The 21,775-nt window shown below is 45.9% G+C and overlaps 1 protein-coding gene across 4 annotated transcripts in view; it reads left to right on the top strand.

Moving 5' to 3' along the window:
* PKIG (cAMP-dependent protein kinase inhibitor gamma) overlaps positions 1–21,775 on the top strand; it is a 100,511-nt gene that overhangs the window by 59,846 nt on the left and 18,890 nt on the right. For 3 of the 4 annotated variants that reach the window (XM_059407071.1, XM_059407073.1, XM_059407074.1), the window contains one exon: positions 17,598–17,667. In XM_059407071.1, the coding sequence (XP_059263054.1) occupies positions 17,598–17,667 (70 nt within the window). Of the gene's footprint in view, positions 1–8,298; positions 8,463–17,597; positions 17,668–21,775 lie in introns of those variants that run through there. The other variant, XM_059407072.1, reaches the window with a different exon arrangement.

A 21,775-nucleotide genomic window follows, 5' to 3' on the forward strand; every position in this document is an offset into this window, starting at 1 on the left:
ATTATTATTACATTTAATGTAGAGATACTCACTCTGGGTTATTCAGGATTCTTTACCTGGAGAAACAGATTTAGTTTGTAAACGTCGAGATTAGCAAAAGGCCCAGCTACAAGCTGATGGCAATAACTAATAAAAATAGATAATATTTTCTAAAAATCATAGTATATGAACATCAGTTGAAAAAACTGCAAGTCCAAAAAGGCATCATTTTCCTGCTTACCCCCTCACCTGAGGTGACATCCGCTTTTAATTCTCCATTTCTTATTTTTTTTTTTTTTTTTTAAGTGATCTCTACACCCTTGGGGCTTGAACTCACAACCCTAAGATCAAGAGTCGCATGCTGCACTGACCGAGCCGGCCAGGTGCCCTCCCCACCCCTTCCATTTCCTTTTTAAAATTAATTGTGTTGGAGCACCTGGGTGCCTCAGTCAGTTAAGTGTCTGACTTCAGCTCAGGTTGTGATCTCGGGGTCCTGGGATTGAGCCCCATGTCAGGCTCTGCGCTCGGCAGGAAGTCACTCTGCCCCTCCCCCTGCTCATGCTCTGTCTCACAAATTAAATCTTTTCAAAAAAATTAAATGCATTGTGTTTTGGGGCATCTGGGTGGCTCAGCACATTAAGTGTCCTACTCTTGATTTCAGCTCAGGTCATGATCTCAGGGGTGGGATCAAGCCCCACATGAGGCTCTACACTCAACAGGGAATCTGCTTGAGATTCTTTCTCTCCCTCTCTCTGCCCCTTCCCCCTATTCTTTCCCTCTCCCTAAGATAAATATGCTTTTTTTTTTTTAAAGATTTTATTTATTTGGCAGATCGCAAGTAGGCAGAGAGAGAGGGAGGCAGGCTCCCCGCTGAGCAGAGAGAGCCCTATGTGGGCTCCCAGGACCCTGGGACCATGACCTGAGCTGAAGGCAGAAGTTTTAACCCACTGAGCCACCCAGGCGCCCCAATAATTTTTAAAATTTTTGTTTTAGTCAAAATGGCACATGCACATAGGTTTGCTTTATTCTTTTTAAGATCAAATATCGTTATAAACTTGCACTGAAAACCGCTGTCTCCTGCTCCCACTAGTGCCCTGCCTCCTGCCCTGCCTCCTGCCCTGGTCCCAAGAGGATTCACTTTTGATCCTCCTGGCTGTTTGTTCTGTTACTTCCATCTATCCAAATAATATGCTTATACAGCTCTCTCTCTCTCTGTCTGTGAACATTTTCTTATGGAAATTTTCAAACATGGACAATATTCGAAAAATCTAATGAGCCAGCTTCAAGAATCACGACCTGCCTTGTTTCATCTATGCCTGTGGCCACTTTTCCCCCTGCTACTGGATAATTTTGGAGTAAGTTTTACATATCATGTCATTTCATTAATAGCTACTTTAGCGTGTATCTCTAAGAGAACAAGGACTGCTTTTTTAAAAACGTAATTACACTACCATTATCACACATAAAATAATTAATAATCCCTTATTACTTGCAGAAATCGCTGATCACGTATTTTTTCATTCAGAGGCCAACAAGGAGCACACACTACCATATACTGCTTTTTCTTCGTTTTTCAGTTTTAGGTGTTACCTTTGGACCTGCTAGGACGGAGCAGGGGGACTTTAGCTTTTTCACAAGCCCCAGAGCCCCCTTCGCACGTCTCCTTTACCTTTTTCTCCGAATATCACCGTTTTTTGGTTCAGTCAGTTTTCAGTGTTCTATAGCATTATGGCATCATAAATACTATCTCCCGCTGAGCCAGTAACTTTCTGGTTATTTTTCCTTTCTGTATGACTTTTCCTGGACTAATAACAGCTTCTTTAATATGCTCAGTTTTCCTTGCTTCTTCCTGTAGAGGCTGTCCTTGCTTCCTCATGGACTCTTGTCCCGGGGGCGGGGGGGGGGTCCTTCAGTCCTTCAGCTCTGCTGTCCTAGAGGCTGCCACCGTCCCCGCGGTAGTGAGTCTGGTGCTCTCTAGGTCCGCAGGTCTGCTGAGGTCCAGAGCTGCCCTCACCTTCAGCCTTGGCATTCCTTCCATCTCTATTGTTAGATCCCTGCTTTCAAATCCTACTTTATAGCTTAAACCCTCATTTAGGTGAAGCATATTCTCCACGAGTTTACTGAGAAAACAGTGCACAAGAGAGAAACAGTCCTGAGTCCTTGTATGTCTCAAAAATGGTTTCATTTTGTCTGCGTGAGGATGAATTCTAGGTTCCAAGTCATTTTCCTCTAGAGCGTTTACCTTTTTCTTTTTTCCTTAAGATTTTATTTATTTATTTGATAGAGATCACAAGTAGGCAGAGAGGCAGGCGGAGACAGGGGGAAGCAGGCTCCCTGCTGAGCAGAGAACCCGATGCGGGGCTCTATCCCAGGACCCTGAGATCATGACCTGAGCCGAAGGCAGACGCTTTAACCCACCGAGCCACCCAGGCGTTCCTAGAACGTTTACCTTCAAAAGCGTTGCTCCGGTGTCTTCAGGCAGCCATTCTTGTTCAGAAGTGTGATACCAGTCTGATTCTTTCTTTTGAAACAGTTTGTCTCTCTAGAAACATGTAGGATTTTTTTCCTTTTGAATTCTGAAAGGTTAGGCGACTACATGCAGGCATGATCGACTCTTCTCTTCTCTTCAGCACTTGATAAACTTTTCAGTTTAAAAAGATGCAATTTTGGAGGTGCCTGGGTGGCTCAGTTAATGAAGCATCTGCCTTCGGCTCAGGTCATGGTCCCGGGGTCCTGGGATTGAGTCCCACCCTTGGGCTCCCTGGTCAGTGGGGAGTCTGCTTCTTCCTCTCCCTCTACTCCTCCCCCTGCTCATGTGCTCTTTCTCTCTCTCTCAAATAATAAAAGTCTTAAAAATGTAACGTTTGACTCTAGGAATGTTCCCTCGTGATTTCTTAGATAATTTCCTGTTGTACTTTTCTTTGTATTCTTTCTCTGGAATTCCTGTTTCAGACTGATGTTGAATTTCCTGGATTATTGTTCTATATAAAAATTCTTTTTCATCCTTTAAATATTTTTTCCCTATACTGTATTTTGAAAGATTTTCTTTTCTTATTTTCCAGTTTTTCTACTGAACTATTAATTTAAATGTTATTAATTTCCAGGAGTCCAGTTTTATCAACTTATTTCATTATGTGGACATGATATCATCAGAATGTCTCTGAAAACATAAGAATTTTTTTTTTAAAGGTTTTCACTTGTCTGAATTTTCTTTCCCAGAAGAGTCCATTTTCTCTTTACTTTAGTTTCTGTCATGCTGTTGGTTTTCCTCAGATGCTCTGTAATTTTTCCCCCCAATCGTAAGCAATAATAAAAGCCTCCTTTTAGGAGATAGGCCTTCCGTTTCCTCTGGAATTGGTGTCTGTTTGCCGCATAGGCCTCAGCCTTGCCTGGAAGGCTGCTAGGAGCTCTGTGTACCACACCAATGGGTACAGTTGGCTTTAGGGCACCTGAGCAGCAGTGAGACTGAGGGTCCTTCAAAGGACAGGATAAGGATGCCCAGTCTCATACTAGAAGGGAGGTATTCTGTGAACTTACCCATTTTTTAGGAGCATACTCTCTGGGATCAGGCTTCCCTCCTGCCGGATCCCTTCATTGGGTACATTGGCTACATCAGCAACCGTCCGAGGGGGCCTAGGAGGTGGACCCTCCGGATATCAAACCCTGTAGAGATAGCAGGCAGGTGGGGTGCCTGGATGGCTCAGTCATTAAGCATCTGCCTTTGGCTCCGGTCATGATCCCAGAGTCCTGGGATCAAACCCCACATGGGGCTCTCTGCTCAATGGAGAGTCTGCTTCTCCCTCAACCACTCCCCCTGCTTGTGCTTTCTCTCTCTTGCTTGTGTCTCTCTCTGTGTGTCAAATAAATAAATAAAATCTTAAAAAAAAAAAAAGAAAGAAAGAAAGAAAGAAAAGAAAGCAGCCAAGGGTACTCCAAAACCAGAAGAAAAAATAACATCAAACATTTCTTTGTCATCTTTTGTGGGATTGACTCCTCTCTGTCCCCAAATGACTTGTGTGTCTAATTTAAAGAAAAATGTTGTTGTTGTTTTTCTAAGTAGGTTCCACATATAGGGTGGAGCCCAGTGCAGGGCTTGAAATCATGATCGAGACCTGAGCTGAAATCAAGAGTTGGACACTTAACCAGCTGAGCCTTCCAGGTGCCCCCAAATATTGTTTTCAGTGTAGGTGTGGCTCTTTTGGAGTCTGTATGCCAGGAAGTTAAGTGGTTATTTCTGGGTGGTTGAATGATGGATGATTTTCCTCCCTGTTTTCTGTTCTTTTATATTTCTCTTTCTTTCTTTCCTTCCTTCCTTCCTTCCTTCCTTCCTTCCTTCTTCTTCTTCTTCTTCTTTTTTTACAATAAACAATTGTAATTGGAAAGAAAACAAAATCTGTATTTACAACTTGAAGTCTCAATCCACGTCCTTCTCAATGGATAAGTCTGTAATGGCATGACAGCTGAAACCTGTCTTGGTAGGGTGAGGAGGTCATTGCATTTTGCGGCAGCTGTTTGGACTCGGAGGTCAGTCGCGGGGCCCAGAATTTATTCATCATATACTCCTTTCAGCAGGTGCCCGTCAGTTGCCAGCTGAACGGGCTCCGTGACTGACAGGTCTAGAATCTCCTCGTTGGTCGGGTGGTGGTAGTAAGACCTACCTCACAGGACCCTCATGGGGGTTCAATGAGATGATTTTTGTAGAGCAGTTAGAATACTATTTGGCATATGGTAAGCATCCGTTAGAAGTCTTCGTTATTTATAGCTTTCCTTATTTTAATAAGTGTCTCCTATGTACAAAATGCTCATGAATTAAACACAGAGCTTTTCCATAAGAAGCTCAGATTCTAGAGGCAGCATAAGTAAGAGCTGTCCAGAAATAAGCCTCAAAGAGGAGAAAAGGGTAAGTTTCTTGATAGAGGAACAGATAAAGTCCTACGGAACATCAGAGGGGGAGACCCCTTCCAGACAGGGGTGAGGGGTGGGAGCCGAGGGCAGCCTTGTGGCGGGGGGGGCTGTCTGAGCCCGTCAGACCAGCTCTGTGTGCAGGAGCAGGCGGAGTTTCCTTCCTCTTCAGATGGAGCTGAGACTGCGGGCTGTGACGAGCTGCCAGCTTTCCTGCAGGGAAACCCTCCCGAAGGCAGCGGAGGAAGGGACTCCGAATCCCGGCCGGGCCCCAGCAGCCCTGGCGAGGAGCCCAGGCTCTGTCACTTAGTCCCGTGAGCCTCGTGTGGGTCGGTCAGCCCAGCAGCAGCGGCCTCCGCAGCCGTGAGTGGAGGGGCTGTTAAACCTCCTCCCCTCCTAGGTGTAAGGCTAATGGAAGGTGGTGTCTCGAGAGAACTCAGCACAGAGCGTGGCGCCAGGCCACAGTGTCCCTGCCGTCATCTGTCGTCGGCAGTCCAAAGGCAGAAGGAGCGCCCGGCCTTGTCTGTTCTCCATGGTTCTGTGACAGGTGTACGGTTACTCAGTGTTACAGGTGAGGGTCAGAAAATGTATGTGGTCGAAGAAAACCGTATCTTTGTTTTTATGATTGGGCTCCTTACCTTTACTTTTGTTCAAATAACAAAGCACTGAGAGTGATTTTGGCAAACTGACCTGTCCAAGGTCCAGCTCATTTCCTGATGTGCACTTGGGCTTCTGGAATAAAGGCCCGGCAAATAATGGCCCCAGCTGCCACCTCCAAGCTGCGTGTTGCTGCTGAGAACACGCCTCACAGTTCCCGGTGGGCCTTTTGTTCCTTATTCATTGTGACGTTCTCAAGAAATAGTGGGTCCTTCTTCTGGCTTCCTGACATTCTTGACTTTGTTCATTCACTGTTACATCATCCTCAGGGTAGAGGATGGTGACACTGAGTCAGAATTAAAAAATAATGCCTTTACTTTAGGATGTCACAGCTTATTTTTGCAATTTTTTTTTTCAAATAGTTTTGAACTTGTAGTGTGTGCCAGGCACTTAATCCAGACAAGAACCTTTTATGTTAAGTGCCATTATTATTCTCACTTTACATAGAAGTTAACTTGCCCAAGGTCATCCAATGCTGGAAGGTCCAGGGACAGGAAGGAAACTCAGGTCTCTCTGAGCTGGGAGCAGGCTCTGAGTTAACTCCCGTTAACTGGAGTTCTTTTCATTCCACCACAGCCCCACACGGGCTTATGGGAGAGCCTTCAGACTGGCAATCTGCCCCCTAACGTATAGTCTATTTGCTTGGTCCTTCCTGATTACAGCATCAAAGAGTTCTGAGAATTAAAGTTTTGGTTAAGTCACAAACTCCCACAGCCTTACCTCCACTTCTAAGTAGTTTCTTCTTTTTCTAAAGAACTCCAATCCCAGCTTCTCATCCAAGTAGGTTTAAGACAAATCAGATCTGCCTTTTGGAGGAAGGGGTGACTGAAGCCCAGACTTCCTTCGGGTCACATGGTATTTGGGGAGCAAAGCAAGTGAGTACCCCCTCTTACCTAGTGGCCTGTAGTGTTTCCTTTAGGCAATAGATTGACTACTCCCCCCAACCCCTGGCCCCAACCTGGCTGAACCCACCTCTTCCCCATTTAAAAAAAAAATAAGCTTAGTTCATTTTTCTAAGTAGAAATGATTCCATTTAAAAATAGCACTGGCGGGGCACCTGGGTGGCTCAGTGGATTAAAGCCTCTGCCTTCCGCTCAGGTCATGGTCCCAGGGTCCTGGGATTGAGCCCCGTGTCTGGCTCTCTGCTCAGTGGGGAGGCCTGCTTCCTCCTCTCTCTCACTCTCTGCCTGCCTCTCTGCCTACCTGTGATCTCTCTCTCTGTGTCAAATAAATAAATAAAATCTTAAAAAGGAAAAAAAAAAAAAAGAAATAGCATTGGCATGTGTGCTGGACTAAGTAGGAGTGAAAGACTCAGTTTCCATATCTGCCCCTTTAATCTTGAGCTGTGTGACCTTGGGCATGTCACTTGGCGTCTCTGTTTCATTTTCCTATCCAGGAAAAGCAGATTAGTAATTCAGCCCCTGGGTACTAATTCTCCTAAAATGAGAATCAGATGAGATTACGTAGGACAGCGAAGCTACCGTCTATCAGCACTTAGTATGTGCAGGTGCTTTCTGGCCCTTGCATGTGTTCTTTAACCCTCACAGTCCTGAAAGGGAGGCCCTATTACCCCAATTTACAGTTAAAAAAAAAAAGTTCAGAGAAGTGAAGTCACACAGGACTCAGATCTATAGCTCTGGTTCCCAGATCGCTGTTCCCATAGGCAGTGTACATGTCACACTGCTTCGCTCTGTACCCAGAAGCGCAGAGGTTTTTTTTCTCTTCGCCTGCAGGCACTCCACAAATGCAAGAGATTATTATGGTCGCTCCTAATCACTGCTGTTCCATGTTAATCCCTAAGGACAGCTCTCCTGCTCCTTTATCTTATCGAGTAGTTTATGCTGCCTCTTTCCATGTCCCGCAGGCCTTGTTCAGTGAATTCTTTGGGGTTTTCTCCCAGAGAAACAGTTCAGCTCCACCGCAAAGGGGGTTGAAGGAGCCAGGCTGAGCCTGACATCGTGGGCATTGGCCTCTGACCTGCCGAGGGTTCTTCCCTCCCTCAAGCGTGTAATCCGCCAGCTTGTAGTATAAGTCCTTATCTTGCGTCTGCGTATAAGCTCCTCAGTCGTTGAATTTCAGAAGTGGAAGACCCCCAGACCATCATTTTATTGATGGGGAAACTGAGGTCACGGTAGTTAGGAGTGTGATTCCTTCAGTTAGGAGTGTGATTGAGGCCAGAAAGAACAGAGTTCTCTGGGCAACAGACCAGTGCTGCTTCTGAGCCTTGCACTCGGGCACATGTCACCTCCCCTAAGTGAAGGACAAACATAAGACCAACACACACCTCGGAAACTTGGGGAAACGGAACAACTTGGAACATCGAACTGGAGGAAATGAGGGTGGGGCGGAGTGGGGGTGCCAATCTCCACCCTAACGACGGTATTACACACCAGAAAAGTGAGTTAAAACACAGCAAAGCAAACCAGATCGCTCTCACTCAGTGGTGACTAGAGGCAAAGGGACTTACACCAGGAGCCCTGGCCCAGTGAGTGGATAGGAAGCCTTTTGTCACTACGTCTGCGCTGTTGAAAATTGAAGGAAGGATGTTAGGCAAATGTGACTGCGTGGGATGAAGTTACGGTCTCCCAGCTCACTGTCCAGAGGAAACGGATCTCCCCCGTGGACAGAGAGGTGGAAACCGAGCAAGAGAGCTGAGTGGTTGACATCATCAGGCTGAGCATTGGGTTACAACAAATGGGGACTTACTTGGCCCGGGACGTGGGAAACACCCACTAAAACCTCGAAGTGCATTTCATTTAGAGACGCCGAGAGGGAGAGAGGGCAAGAAAGAAGCCAGACTGCACCGCTGGCCTGGTCTGCTAATCTCGCTAACCCTCAAAAGGGAGGCGTTTTGAATGCTGGTTTCTTAAATTCTCCCTTGGCTTGGACTGAGGAGCCCTGGACCTTGGAGAAACTCTGCTCTTGTAAGTAGAACTTTATTCTCCACCATCACCCCCACAGCCCTGGGGAGAGCAGGGAGGGAGGCAGAGCTCTCCGGAGGGCTTGGCTTGCTTCACAGCCTGTCGGTCAGAAAGTGTCTATTTTTATATTATGATATATTATTGCTCTGCAAATTATGGCTTTGTCTGCAACTGCCTGGAGCTAGAGTCTGAACTCAAGTTCCACGGATAGGCTCCATTCAAACGCTGTTTGAATTTTTACCCCAAGAACACGGACAGATCGGCTAGAGCTTTAAAAGCAGCTCGTTGCCCTGAAGATAGGTGAAGAAGTTAAGTCCTTCATTAGACAACGGGGTTTGTAAAACCTTTAGTTTTTTCTCCGATAACCAAGGCAGTACAAACAATTTTAGACATCCTAGAAAAAAGTGTCTCTGAAAGTGACAATTCCCTGTAATCTTCCCCTCACTAATACAAGATTGGTATTCTAAATGCAAGATCTAGAAAGGGTTGGGTTTCTCAAGTTCGCTTATCACAGGCATCCCCCTGCCGCGGCAGCTGGGCGGACTCCCGAGACCGAAAGAAGCGTCGGGAGACTTTAACTTTGGCTTCGTGGTCTTTTTATTGCTTCCTTTTTAAAATTTGCTGTTGATGCCTAGAAAGTAAACAGAACAATCGTCTAAGTTAGCACTTCAGCATTTTCTCTGTTGGGGTCTGTCCTCAGGTCTTTAAGCCAGGTGCGCCCTTCCAAGCAGTGCGGAGGAGAGGGGAGGGCCTTGTTGCCCTGGGCCCCTCACCCACAGGCGCCCGAGCTGACCATTCTCCCTCCCGGGGTGTGCGTGTGTGCGGCACAGGGTTTGCAGCTGCTGCCTGCGACCCACCTCCCCTGCCTGAAGGTCAAAACAGTTGGGGAATCACGGTTAAAGGGGAAAGACTTCGACTTTAAGAAACAAAGGGCCAGCCATGGAAGGTTTGCAGCCTGAGCGAGTGTTTCACACTCTAGGCCTGTTTCCTCTTTTGTACCTAAATAAAGGGACAAAACTAGATGATCGCTATATTTTGGAATTCAGCTTGCAATGAACCATCCGTATCTCTTCTGCTTGCAGAGAATCCTGGGCTTGAGGATCAAAGTACTCTTGGTTTCCAGTATCCCAGAGTGGCTAAAAACCGGCCCCTAGAAGGACAATTAAAAGAGGATATAAAACAGGCAACAAAGTTACTTTTGAGTTTTTCATAGTTTTGTAAGGTTTGGTATTCTTCAAGAAAGATTGAGCATGGTGTGCAGGCGCATGCACAGTGTTGGGGGGGGGGTGTTGGGGAGAAAAAGAATGATCCCTATTGGGTGTCTCTTAAGTGCTCAACCCCACGTGATGCTCAGCCTTTTCCATAACCTGAGGTGGTCAGTGTCCTTGCTCCTAACTCCACTGACTGAGGGTTAATCTCCATGGTATGTTCCCATATCACCGACCACCTTCCCAGTTCAGGTGAACGGGATTACTTCACATAAATGATTATGGTTCACATAATTACTGGCAGAACTTCATTCACTGTCTCCCCCAGACCATGTGTCCCCTCTTGTGAGTCTGTCTCATCCATTACCAGAACCCCGTCCCCTGGTAGAAAGGTCCAGAGGAGACCGGGCATACTCAATTTTAACACAGAGCCCACCCTCCTAGTCCCTAGCTTGGCAATAAAGAGAAGAGGAAGGGAAAATCTCTCTGGACCCTTCCACCTCATGTCACCTAGACACGACGACCGCTGCTTCAGGACAGCGTGGCTGGGGCCAGAGTGCAAAGAAAAGCAGAAGGTGGTCAGATCTTGGATTTTTGAGTGGCCAGGGGGCCAGGTGTTGGCAGTTTAAGAGATTTCTGTCTTTAAGGCTACCAGAGTCTCCAGCCCTCAGGAAAATGCAGTATTTAAAAACTGCTTGAGTTAAGATGGTGGTTACCAGGAGAGTTCTCCAAGCCCCTTGGCGTATCTGAGTGTTTTGGTCTTCTCCATGGCTCAACCCTTTGAAAGTGGACCGTTGCTACCACGGAGCCACGCATGGTCTTGGGCAGGGGGCCCAAGGCTCTCTGCCTCAGCCCAGCTGCTCAAGATCTCCAGACTTTGGCTAATTAAGAAAATGGTCCCAGCGGTGCGTGGGTGACTCGGTCAGTTATGCGTCCGACTCTTGATCTCAGCTCAGGTCTTGATCTCAGGGTGGTGAGTTCCAGCCCTGCGTTGGGCTACATGTTATGCACGGCACCTATTTGAGGGGAAAAAAAAAGAGAGAAAAAGATGGTCCTTCTTCCAGAGACGGTGGGGAGGAGGTGATATTTTGAAAGGAAGGTATGTGGTTTGGGTTTTTATTTTTGTTTGAATTTGAATGTCTTTAGCAGGATTGTTCTCCAGTTTAGTACTGTCTGTGTCATTTGCTTGCCCATCTGGCACCATCTCTGCTCTCATGCCTGCCACTTGGCCCCTGTGGAGGTTTACCTTCACGACCTCTGGGCTGGTGGGTGTCCACAGTCCCTGTTAACTTGAGACTGTGTAGAGGTCAGTCAGAAGCAGTGAGAGCTCTGCCCTCACCATCTCCTAGTAGAGACATCTCGTACAGATTACCTCCTAGAGCCTGCTTCTCTTCTGAAAAGTGTTGGGGGGGGGGGGTCACAATTATAACCTTTCTCCAGGGGTGCCACGAGGATGAGACAGGATAAAGCTCATAGTGCACCTGGTTGGCACAAAAAACATGCTTGGGGTTGCCTACTTTATGGTTTCCAGAAAGAGAACGCTGGCCAATGTATATAGGGCCTGGCCCCGTCAGTCACAGGATGCTATTTGTATGAGGGACATGGTGTCATCTCTGAATTGATCAGAGCTCCCATGCTGGCTCTTTCAGCCAAGCCTAAGCACCATTTCCTATCACTCAGTCGGGTGCTCAGACCAAAGCCAGAAGTAGGTGCTGTTCTCCTGGGACCCGAGGATGCTAGCCCAGCCACTTAAGGAAGAAACTGGTGGCAGGTGTTATTCTCTGAGTGTGACGAGAAGCTGAGTTCACCCCATTAACTCTGCTGAGTGTTTTCACAACGGGCCAGAAGTGATTCCTAAGTGGAGACAGACGTGGAAAATCTCAAGTTCTTGGAAACAAGTCATTAATCACGACCCGAGGCTGAGCTCACTACCTCCTGGAAGTCTTTCAGAAAGGCCTTATGAAAACTTTGAGCGCCTTCACAGAGTGGTTTCTTCAGAAGCCGCGATGCTGAGTGATTGTGAACAGCAGATTGAAATGCATTGGCTCTTGCTTGAGGAGGCCGGCGTTTCCTAACTTGATTTAAAAAAAGTCTTTTTAATCTTCCAAGAAATGACTACTCCTCAACTGCGCTTTTCCGAAATGAATAATGGACCTTCGGGGACATTATAAAAATGCCTTCTTATTATGTTCCAGGGACCTAGGTCAGTCATTATGTTTAGGACTTCATAGGCGTGATCTCTGCCATTCAGTAAATTACACGGGAGGCGGACTAGTACAAAGCACTAGGGTGTGTGGAGGAACAGGACTGTGAGGAGACAGCCATGGCCTTGTGAGGTTCTCCTCGCATCAGGAAAGACAGGCAGATCAATGAACAGTTGAGCTGCACCAGCATTTAGCAGCTGGGGATCCTGGTCTTGAGCTGGTTGGTTAACCCCACACTTACCCTCCATCTCCTGGTTCTCAAGAGTTTTGCCAGCATCTGCATTAGGGAGAGATGAGAACTGTGCCCTGCAGAAGCTTTTACTCCCGGCCCCTTCCTGCCCAAGGCATCTGAGGAAGGACGGGAACTCTTCCTGATTAATTGCAGGGGGGACCCCACCCCGGAGGACCCAGAATCTGCAATCCCAAGTCGAGTAAGGAGACATAAGGACGGATGATTCTGCGGTCTAAGATTGTCACTGGATTTTTCAGCTGGTTTGTTTTTATAACATTTATTGTGGTAGGTTTTTTTCCCCCCCCAGATTATGAAATTAGAACATGTTCATGGAAGGAAAGCTAGATAGTACAGAAAAACACTTAAATCATCACCCAGTGGTTTCATGTCTCTGGTTTTTTAATAGGGCATGGCTAGGTCAAAGGGGAACTGCTTAGATCTCCTACACATATCCTGGTTTGGCTCCAGAAAGTTTCTGCCCGGGTAAGAAACTCCCCTTCAGCAGTACATGCTTGTCCTGGCTCACCCTCACACTACCATTGCTTTCCAGGTTTCACTTCTCATTTTCTGGGCAGAGCCTCTGCCTATCCAAGGTGCTCAAGGCTTGCTGGGCAGTCCCCTAATAGGAGAAGCCGTTGTCTGTGGTTGACTAGAGACTGTAGCCTTTCTTCGTATTTCCCTGTGTCGGTGCAAGAATTCATCCACTGTTCAGAAGAACCCTTGTGTTCAGGCATTACACAAGGCACGATAGGGAATACCAAGGTATATTAGACTTCTAAGTAGCTTGTAATCTGATAGGAAAAAAAAGACTCCGGTAACTCTCACACATGTCATCATGTGCCGTGGAAAGCCTGAGAACGCGGCACACTAGCATCTGAGTCCAGCCTTCAGCTCAGTCTAGTTTTAGCTAATGCTCACTGAGCACCTCCTTATCTGCCAGGCACTGAGCAAGGTGATAGTGAACAGTAGGTCATAAAACAAGCAGGATCCTTCTTCTCACTGTCATTCACAGCCAAGGACGTATGGTTTTATAAAGTAAATAAGTAGGAATGTGGTCAGGGCAGGCTTGCTTGACAAGGCAGTGTTTAAACTGAGATGAGGTGCTTATTAGGCCAAGAGCGGAGGCAGGAGGTGGGGAAGAGGGCATTGTGGGAAAGGATAATCCAGGTAGGGACAGGTACATGAGGGTAAGGGCCCAAGGCAGGAAAGCATGTGGACTGTTGGAGAGCCTGAAGGGAAGCCAGCGTGGCTGAAGCGTGGAGGGGAAGCGATCTGAGCAAGAGGCAGAGGTGAGGCTTCAGAGAATTAGTCAGGGGCCTGATGACAATGATTAATCAGTAGGCCTTTGTGGGTGCTATTTGCTGTGTGGGGGATGGACGGAGGGACAGTCGCAGCAGTCAGGGGAGAGAGGCTGGAAGAGGTAGGTGGATTCGAAACTACTAGAGATAGAAATGTAGTGGCTTCTAGTCTGTGCCAGACCCAGGGCTGGGCCCTGAGGCCGTAGAGACAAAAGATATGCATCCTCTTTCCCTCTGGGCTTTAGCGGTCTAGTGGCCTTGAAGGTTAGGTAGGCTGGGGTGGGCAGACCCAGGAGCGTGGGATTTCCTTCCCATAGTCAGCAGCTCTATTCCAGTAAATGAGGAGAGTTTCTCTCTGAGGTGGCGTAGACTATTACGCCTAGACTACAATGTTTTTTTTCCTAAGGGGCAGGAAGAGCTGTTTTTTTCCCAAGAGCCTGCTTTTATTCATTGGCTTGCCTGTAGTTCCCCTTTGTCCCTGTGATTTCATACCTGAGCTCCCTGCTGGGCTTGGGGTTTGGAGACCAGAGTTAGAAACTTGCCACGTGACTGAAAACGATTGAACTTCTCTGAGTCATTTTCACCTATAAATGGGAGTGATACTGATCTGATACCTGGCTCCTTTAAGGTATCTTAAAATGCTTTGTAAGATCTCAAGTGCTGTAGAAACATGAGGTATCATTATTATTTCAGTGCAATATTTATTACCCATGAAATCACAGTTAAAAGCGAAGCATTCCACCAGGGAAGGCCAGAGTGTACCTTGCACGTGACTCTGAAATGGCAGATTCCATGGAGTCGCTGTCCTTTAAGAGCTTGTCGGGAACGCTGGTCCTCTTCTCTTCTGTTTCTTCCGCTGGGATAAACCATTTCCTCTTCTCCTCCTCCCAGCAGAATGGTTTGCAAAAGCAAGCCATTTCACTTCTCTGCATTCCGGAACCCATTTGATGTAGAAGCCAAAGCATCTGCTTGGAGACCAAGAGAGCCTGTGAGCAGAGATGAGGGGGTTGCACGGCTCTGATTCCCAGCAGCCAGTTCACTCCCGGGAGTGTATTCAGTTGGTTTGCGGGGAGGAAAGCAGGCAAGGGCCCCGAGCCATGGAAAACAGTCGACAGCCCAGAACCAACCCACACACCACCACCTAAACAGGGCGGTTTCAAGCCAGAGTTTTAGGCTTTCTTTGGGATTTTAACATGGGAAATTCTTTTTTTTTTTCCCCTTAAGTAATATTTTCCCCCTTCTTAAATAAAAAGCATAAATCCTTAGGAATGAAGTACTCCCCCGCCCCCATGAAGCTTTTTTAAAAAATTTGTCTTCCAGCTATTAACGTGTTCTATTTGACCAAAAAAGAAGTTACAGTTAATAGAGTTAATTATCCGATGTAAAGACAAGTGGGTAGCGTATAACACAGCTTATCAGAGTTTTTTCTCTGCCCTCATGTGCTTGTTATTGTTTTTATCTTCATTAATTTTCCCTAAACTAATACATAGGCTCGTTGTAACTAAACACTTTGAAGATGTTATAAAAGAAAAAGTTATAATCTCTCCTTTCCCTCACTCCCCATTTCCCTCCTTCTGAACTCAGTTTGGTGTGTGTCTTTTCTTCACGCTCCTGTTGAAGCAGGTGTAGGGTTTGTGTAGATGTGCGGTGGTTTGGTCAGAAGTGGGAGCATACGTTTATTTTGCACTTCATTTTTCCCACTAAATAATAGGTCCTGGGTAGGGATAAATCTAATGCACCTTTTAAAATAGCTTCAGGGCTGTCGACCTAGAGGTCCACAATATATTCAACTGTCTCTCCTTTGACCGATGTTCGAGTTATGTTTTGTTTTCACTAAAAATGTTGTTGCATTACATATCCTTATTATACATAGCCTTCTCTACTGGTGCATTTATTTATTTATTTAAATTGATGATAGTGGACACACAATGTTACATTAGTTTCAGATGTATAATACAGTGATTAGACAAGTCTGTAAGTTATGCTGTGCTCAGGAAAAAAGGAGCCACCGTCTGTCACCATACACCACTATGGTAATACCATTAACTATACTGGTGCTTTTATTTCTGTAAGTTACATTTTCATAAATAATATTGTATATTAATAATAATATACATATATTGTATGTATTTGACATCTTAATAGAGAATATCCTACTTTATAAAGAGTTCTAGTAATTACATCTTCTCAGAAATATAGGAGTCCTTCCATTTCCCTAGATCTTTACCAATATTAGATATTCTTTCTGTTCCTCCTCCTGCCCTCTGTCTCCCCCTCCACTCTCATTTCCCCTCCTCCCTCCGTCCCGTCGTCTGTCTGTCTGTACTGTCTGTGACCAAGGTCATGGCAGAAGGTGGTATCTCACAGACGCTTACCTTGTATTTTCTTTACTGCTAGTGAGATTAAACCTTGTTTCATGTGAATTGGTCACTTTATTTTCCTCTTCTCTGAATTTCCTTCACTTTTTTCCTTAGGAATTGTTTGCTTTTTTTCTTATCAAGTTATAGAAGCTATTTATATATTAAGGATTCTATATGTATTGCAGCTGTTTTTCCTGATCTGTTGTTTGTTAAATTTCTTCTATTTTTTCATCATAGTATCTGGATTTCTTGCCTTGTTTAATAATAATTTCCCCACCTCACAGTTATATAAATATTTTCCTAAACATTCTTCCAGTACTTTTATGGCTTTAATTATTTAATCCTGAACCTTTAATCCCTTTGGAATTGTGTTTATATGTAGCGAAGAGGCCAAGCTTTGCTCTAGATATGCCAGCACCATTTATTAAATAAGCCATCTTTTCTGTTCTGCATTGGAATTCCATCTTTGTGGTAATTAAGTTCCTTTCTTGTACCCATTTCTGAACTTGCGGCTTCAGTCCACAGACCTGTTTGTTCTTATGTTACAACCGTATCTTTTTCTTAAGTCTTTATGAAGTAAATTTTTATTATCTCTTTAGACAACTCCCCTATTTACGTCTTTAAAATAATTTTCTTTCCCATTTCTTGGCTAAATTTTGGGGGAATTTATTATTCCATATGAACTTCAAAGTAATTTTACCCATTTCACTCTCCCCCAAAATACTATTTGTATTCTTATTGAAATTTAATTAAAACTATGTAGTAATTTGGAGAGAACATGCTAACTGGTTTGAAACTTAAGTGTTCTATTTCTGTATTTTGTCATTTTACCTTGAAAGCTTTTAATAGGCATCATGAATATATTGTCTCAATTAAACAGTGTTACCGCTTGTCCTGGCTCACAGGGGCCGTGCGAGGTTTTAGTTCTCATCTCTCTTCCATCCTTGACACTCTTATAGTCAAATGCGTAATATTGTCAAATTTGTGTTGATCTCCCCACTTAGCTTGGTTTCACTCACTCCGTGTTTTAAATTTACCAATACACTAACCTTAATAATTTGTCTCACTGTTGATTCCAAAATCTCACTTGCTTTCTGTGTTTGGTTTCCTTTCTGTTGGAGAATGTTCTTGGAGACTAAATGGCAAACTTTTGCTCAGTCTTTGTCTGAAAATGTCTTTTGCACTCTTGATATTTTAGAATTCTAGATACATAGCATGTATAATGATTATGACAGTTACGTGTGCCTCTTTAAAAGTTTTCAACCAAAACAGAATTTATTCATGTAAAAAGGGAAATTTCGTCTTTCACTCCTTTCCCCCCCAGTTTCCAAGGCCCAGAGAGAGCCGCTTTTCATAGTTTGCTGATGGCCTTGTTCTGTGTAGATACAAATGTGTATGTATACAAATGGTATATTTTTCTAAGCATAAACAATCATGTTTATAACATGATTAGAACAGTCATGTTCATCTTTATATTAAAAATGGTGACATATGAAAATGATGACATTTCCTTGTCGGTGCAATGAAATCTTTCTCATTCTTTGTGATGGCAGCCTAGTTTCTCACTGTATTGGGACACTGTAACTTAACTCGTCCTATTAACAGACATTAAACAGACATCTTTTTTTTTGCTATTACACGGAATGTTTTACCGAACATCCTTTTACTTATGGGAACATACCTATAGTGTAGATGCCTACATATGTGGCTGACCCAAAGGATGTGCACATTTAACATGATACTAGATACACTTAACTTGTCTTCCCAAAGATTGTTTTAGTTTACAACCCTAGAGTGTGTCTGGCTCTAATTTTTGTTTTTCCTCTGTTCCCTTAGAATTTCCACACTGATTACTCAACAGCGGAAAATCGGAAGAGATGCAAGTAGGAAAAAGAAACTAAACCAGGTGGGTAGTCACACCGTTCTTACCACTCTCCTGTCACCTCCCAAGCGTTTCTGTGTAAATAGCTTTCTTTCTGTTTGAACGAATAAATCGGTCCCAAGTGAAATTAGAAAGGAATTCTGGTCCCATGGAGGTAAAGCGGGCTGGCACTTTGCAGAAGTTATACAATATCACACCCCAGTTTTACAGACCGTTTCTTTATAGCATCAGAAAAACAAGTTACTTCTGGCGGCTCCAGAGAGCATGGGTTTCTCCAGTCATCCACTTACACTGATGGAATCATGCACAGAAATTATTAGCAAATTTGGGCACGATGCCAGCTTTCCTGTCCACCAATTGTTGCAAAGCTATTCTCATAAAGCCTAGGGCACATTATGGGCATTTTAATACTGTGATAGAGGAGCAAAAGCAAGCAAACCCAGCCTGGAGAAATCAGCACAGCCTACGGGTCTGATGAAGAGAGATGGTGCCTATAGGTCCCCCCACCCCCAGTTGGAAGAGTATTGCATTTCATGAAATATGAATGGCGTACTCTTGGAGTATGGCCACTCTGGGTCAGTGTTCATAATTAGACACTTGTGGGGTCAGTTAATCATTTTTAACAGCCTCTGATCCATGGTTCAGCCCCCTCCCCTCCCCACAACTGGCCTACCCTCTTTTGGCTCTGTCTCCCTGCAGTTAGAGCTGAATCTGTCCAAGGCCTAGTAGTCCCAGCAGCTTGGGGACTTTCCCCGATTTCCACCTCTGAATTCCTGTGCTTGGCCTAGCCTGCCCCCAGCCCCTAAGGTTCATCTTCTCTGTTGCTGGCAGAGAGAGAGTCTGGCTGCTGCCCTAGGGCTGGAACTCCCCAGCTGCTTATTAGCAGGGCTTCTGGGCCTTGCCCTGCGGTAGCTTCCCGAGCTACCATGCTTGTGTCCTGCTCTGACTCAGTGCCCCCTGGGAAGCCCCTGGATGCAGCTGTTCGCAGTGACTAAGATGAAGCAATCAGTTCCCGGGACCGCTTGTCTGGCTCGTTTAGGAGGGCAGGTCTCCAGAAGGCCTCTGTTCCAGCTGCAGTGGGAGTTCTGGGGCTCACGGCCACCAAACTTGAGGATGCTGGGGCTGTAGGAAGTCTAGAGCTGGGATTTTTAAACTTTGTTTTTTTTTTTCTTTTTAAGATTTTTATTTATTTAATTGACAGAGATCACAAGCAGGCAGAGAGGCAGGCAGAGAGAGAGGAGGAAGCAGGCTCCCTGCTGAGCAGAGAACCCAATGCGGGGCTCGATCCCAGGACCCTGAGATCGTGACCTGAGCCGAAGGCAGAGGCCTAACCCACTGAGCCACTGAGCCACCCAGGCGCCCCATATAGAGCTGGGGTTTTTAGCCAGGAGTTTATGGTTAGCTTCTGGGATTCAGGATTTCCCCTGTACCTATGGGTACAGTATATGTAAATAGATTTTCCTGCGCCAAGAAGTGTCCTTGGCTTTGCTCAGATTTTCAGAGGTATCTATGACCTCTGAATTTTAAGAAACACTGGTCTAGAGAAATTCTGAAGTGTTGGAGACCACTGTGTCCCCCTGGGCACAAGCCTCCCAGATCCAGGATCTTGAGAGACCTCCCCAGGCCCCTGGGTTTTTCTGTTTGAACCTGAACTGGGACAGATTACTCCGTATCACTGACGCTGAGAGCCTTCCTGGGGGATGTCCCAAAGTCCAGTCCTGAAACCTCATTCCCAGCCCGTTTCATCTCATTGACCGCAGCGGGTGTACTGAACGCTCCAGGCAGGTTTTCCGGTTCCTGAGTCTGTAGCTCAGAAGGATCCCTCTAGGTGGCTGTACTGACAGTGGGGAGAACAGTTGATGGCCGGAACTCAGTCTGGCTCCCCACTGCCCGGAACAGCAATAAATGTTTTATTCACATCATCATCTTTAACTCCCACAACCCTCCATTGAGGTTACTACCGCTGTTTATAAAGGGGGGGACCAGAGGCACAGAGAGATCTAGTCACTCACCAGAGATCACGTAGCCAGTAAGTCAGTAAGGGATATGTGACCCAAGCTCATGAGCTTAACCACCCAAGCTTTCTGGTGAAAGTAAAGGGCATCGACAGTAAAACTAGATTAAATAGCAAAAACAGGGTCGTTTAGGACAGACTGCCCTGTATGTTGTAATAGTGAGAGCGTTGCTGGATTATAGCAGGTACACAGCTGTGATCTTAAATCCTTAAGGAAAAGTTGGCAGTACATTAAAGCATCATATGAGAAGAATTTCTATCCATTACAATTCAGATAAGGGCTTTTTTATAGCTTTACTGAGATATGATTCGTATACCATACAGTTCACCTGGCTATAGTGTACAATCCGGTGACCTCCAGTGTGTTTATAGAATTATGTGTCTATCACCATAATCAGTTTTAGAACATTTTCAGTACCCAGCACCTTCCCAACCCTCCATCTCTCCCCAATCCTAGGCAACCACTGATCTATTTTCTATCTCCAGATGAGGTTTTCATCTTACAAGAGTAACAGTGTGGGAATCTTGGTGATCTGGAGTGAGTCATTCCCTAAGGGATAATTAGACAAATGAAATTGGACTCTAACGTATTTTATAAATGGCTTTATTGGCTAAGAAGCTGCAAGCATGTCTTTGTTATGCCCGAGTTGGGGGTTGACATAGCAAGAAGCAAGTATTTTCTGAGTCCTTTCTACTTGGGGACATTGCCCGGCAAGCAGGCTCTTCTCGGTGCCCCGCTGTAAAGCAGTGGTTTCGTGAGGCTGTGTTTCTCTGCTGGTGTCAGAACCAGTGGTAACTCGGCATGGGAGCTTTCTTTCTGTCATCTGAATCCCTGGTGTGGTTTCTCTGTCCGCCTTGCTGTAGTTGTCATTGGCGTGAAGGCTGCTTGTGTACATGCCTGTCACTCTTTGAAATTCAGGAGACAGCTCGCGCAGGGTCCTGGCCCTCAGACAACGTCCCGCTGCGAGCTCTCTGGAGCTGTTCGCACTCCATCGTCTTGTCTCTCCTGACTCGTTCGTTTATTCCTTCTTTTAGAAAGCATTTCTTGGACACTCTGCAACAGGTGCAGTGGTGGGTGCCCTGAAAGCTCCTTGTGCCATTTTTACAGCCTGTGGCCTTGTTTCAGCCAGGCTGGTGTTGGGGAGGGGGCATTTGGGTTGAGAGCAGCCAGGGGGGCCGGGAGTTCTCTGATGGGGACGAGACAGGTGCAGTGTCGTCACATCCAGACAAAGCCATCCCCAGAATGCGTCGTCCTGAAGGACGCATACTGAATGGGCAACGAAGAACTGTGGATTCAAGTCCTGATTCACTCAGTCACTGGTGGGGGCCTTCGGTGACTTATGCCACCTCTGTGAGTCACGGTCTCTCCATGGGGAGGGCTAGCTAATGCAGTGCCTCTCAAATACTTTCAGGACCATTGCTGGAAAGAGTATGCACTTATTAAGCGTGGAGTAAATGACCGGAATGCGGGAATGTTCTGTGATTCTCGGAGGTAGGGTAGAGCTTGAACAGGTCAGGTGAGTAGGTAGAGACCAGGGTAAACGACAGAGGAGAGCCTCCCTTTCCTCTCCTTGGCAGCCTGCTCCTGCCACATCAGCCACTTCCCCTCACCTACTCCTAGGGGGGCTCCCACGTTCTCTGCCTCCCTAAGCCCGAGAGGCACCGCCTTTGAGGCCTGAGATCCAGCCGGTCCTGGGAGGAATCCAGGCTCCAGTACCTCCCAGCTCTGTGTCAGAGGCATCTAATTATACGGGGCTACTGTGAGGTAGCGCAGAGGCTGTTACCATGTCCCGAGGCACAGTAGATACACCCCCGAGATGGCAGCCGTCTTAATTTTCCTGTTACTATTCTTACTTGGTCAGGAGCCGGGGCTCAGATGGTTATTTCAATCACTGGCTTGAGAGCGTGGATGTCCTTGAGTTTTTATCTTGTTTGTGGACTGACTCAGTCACGTGACTATATTTCTTGCGCCCCCTCCACATTCAAGAACTACACCGTGTGGTGGCGTTATGGTGACAAACGCGAAAGTCTGGGGACCCGTCCTCTCGGAACCAGTTGGGAAGGCAGTCAGTGAACACCTGTGTCAGCACATGTGTCATGGCAAAGCAGGGTTCTTGT

This window comes from Mustela nigripes, chromosome 7 (genome assembly GCF_022355385.1).
Source record: "Mustela nigripes isolate SB6536 chromosome 7, MUSNIG.SB6536, whole genome shotgun sequence".
Taxonomy (NCBI): domain Eukaryota; kingdom Metazoa; phylum Chordata; class Mammalia; order Carnivora; family Mustelidae; genus Mustela; species Mustela nigripes.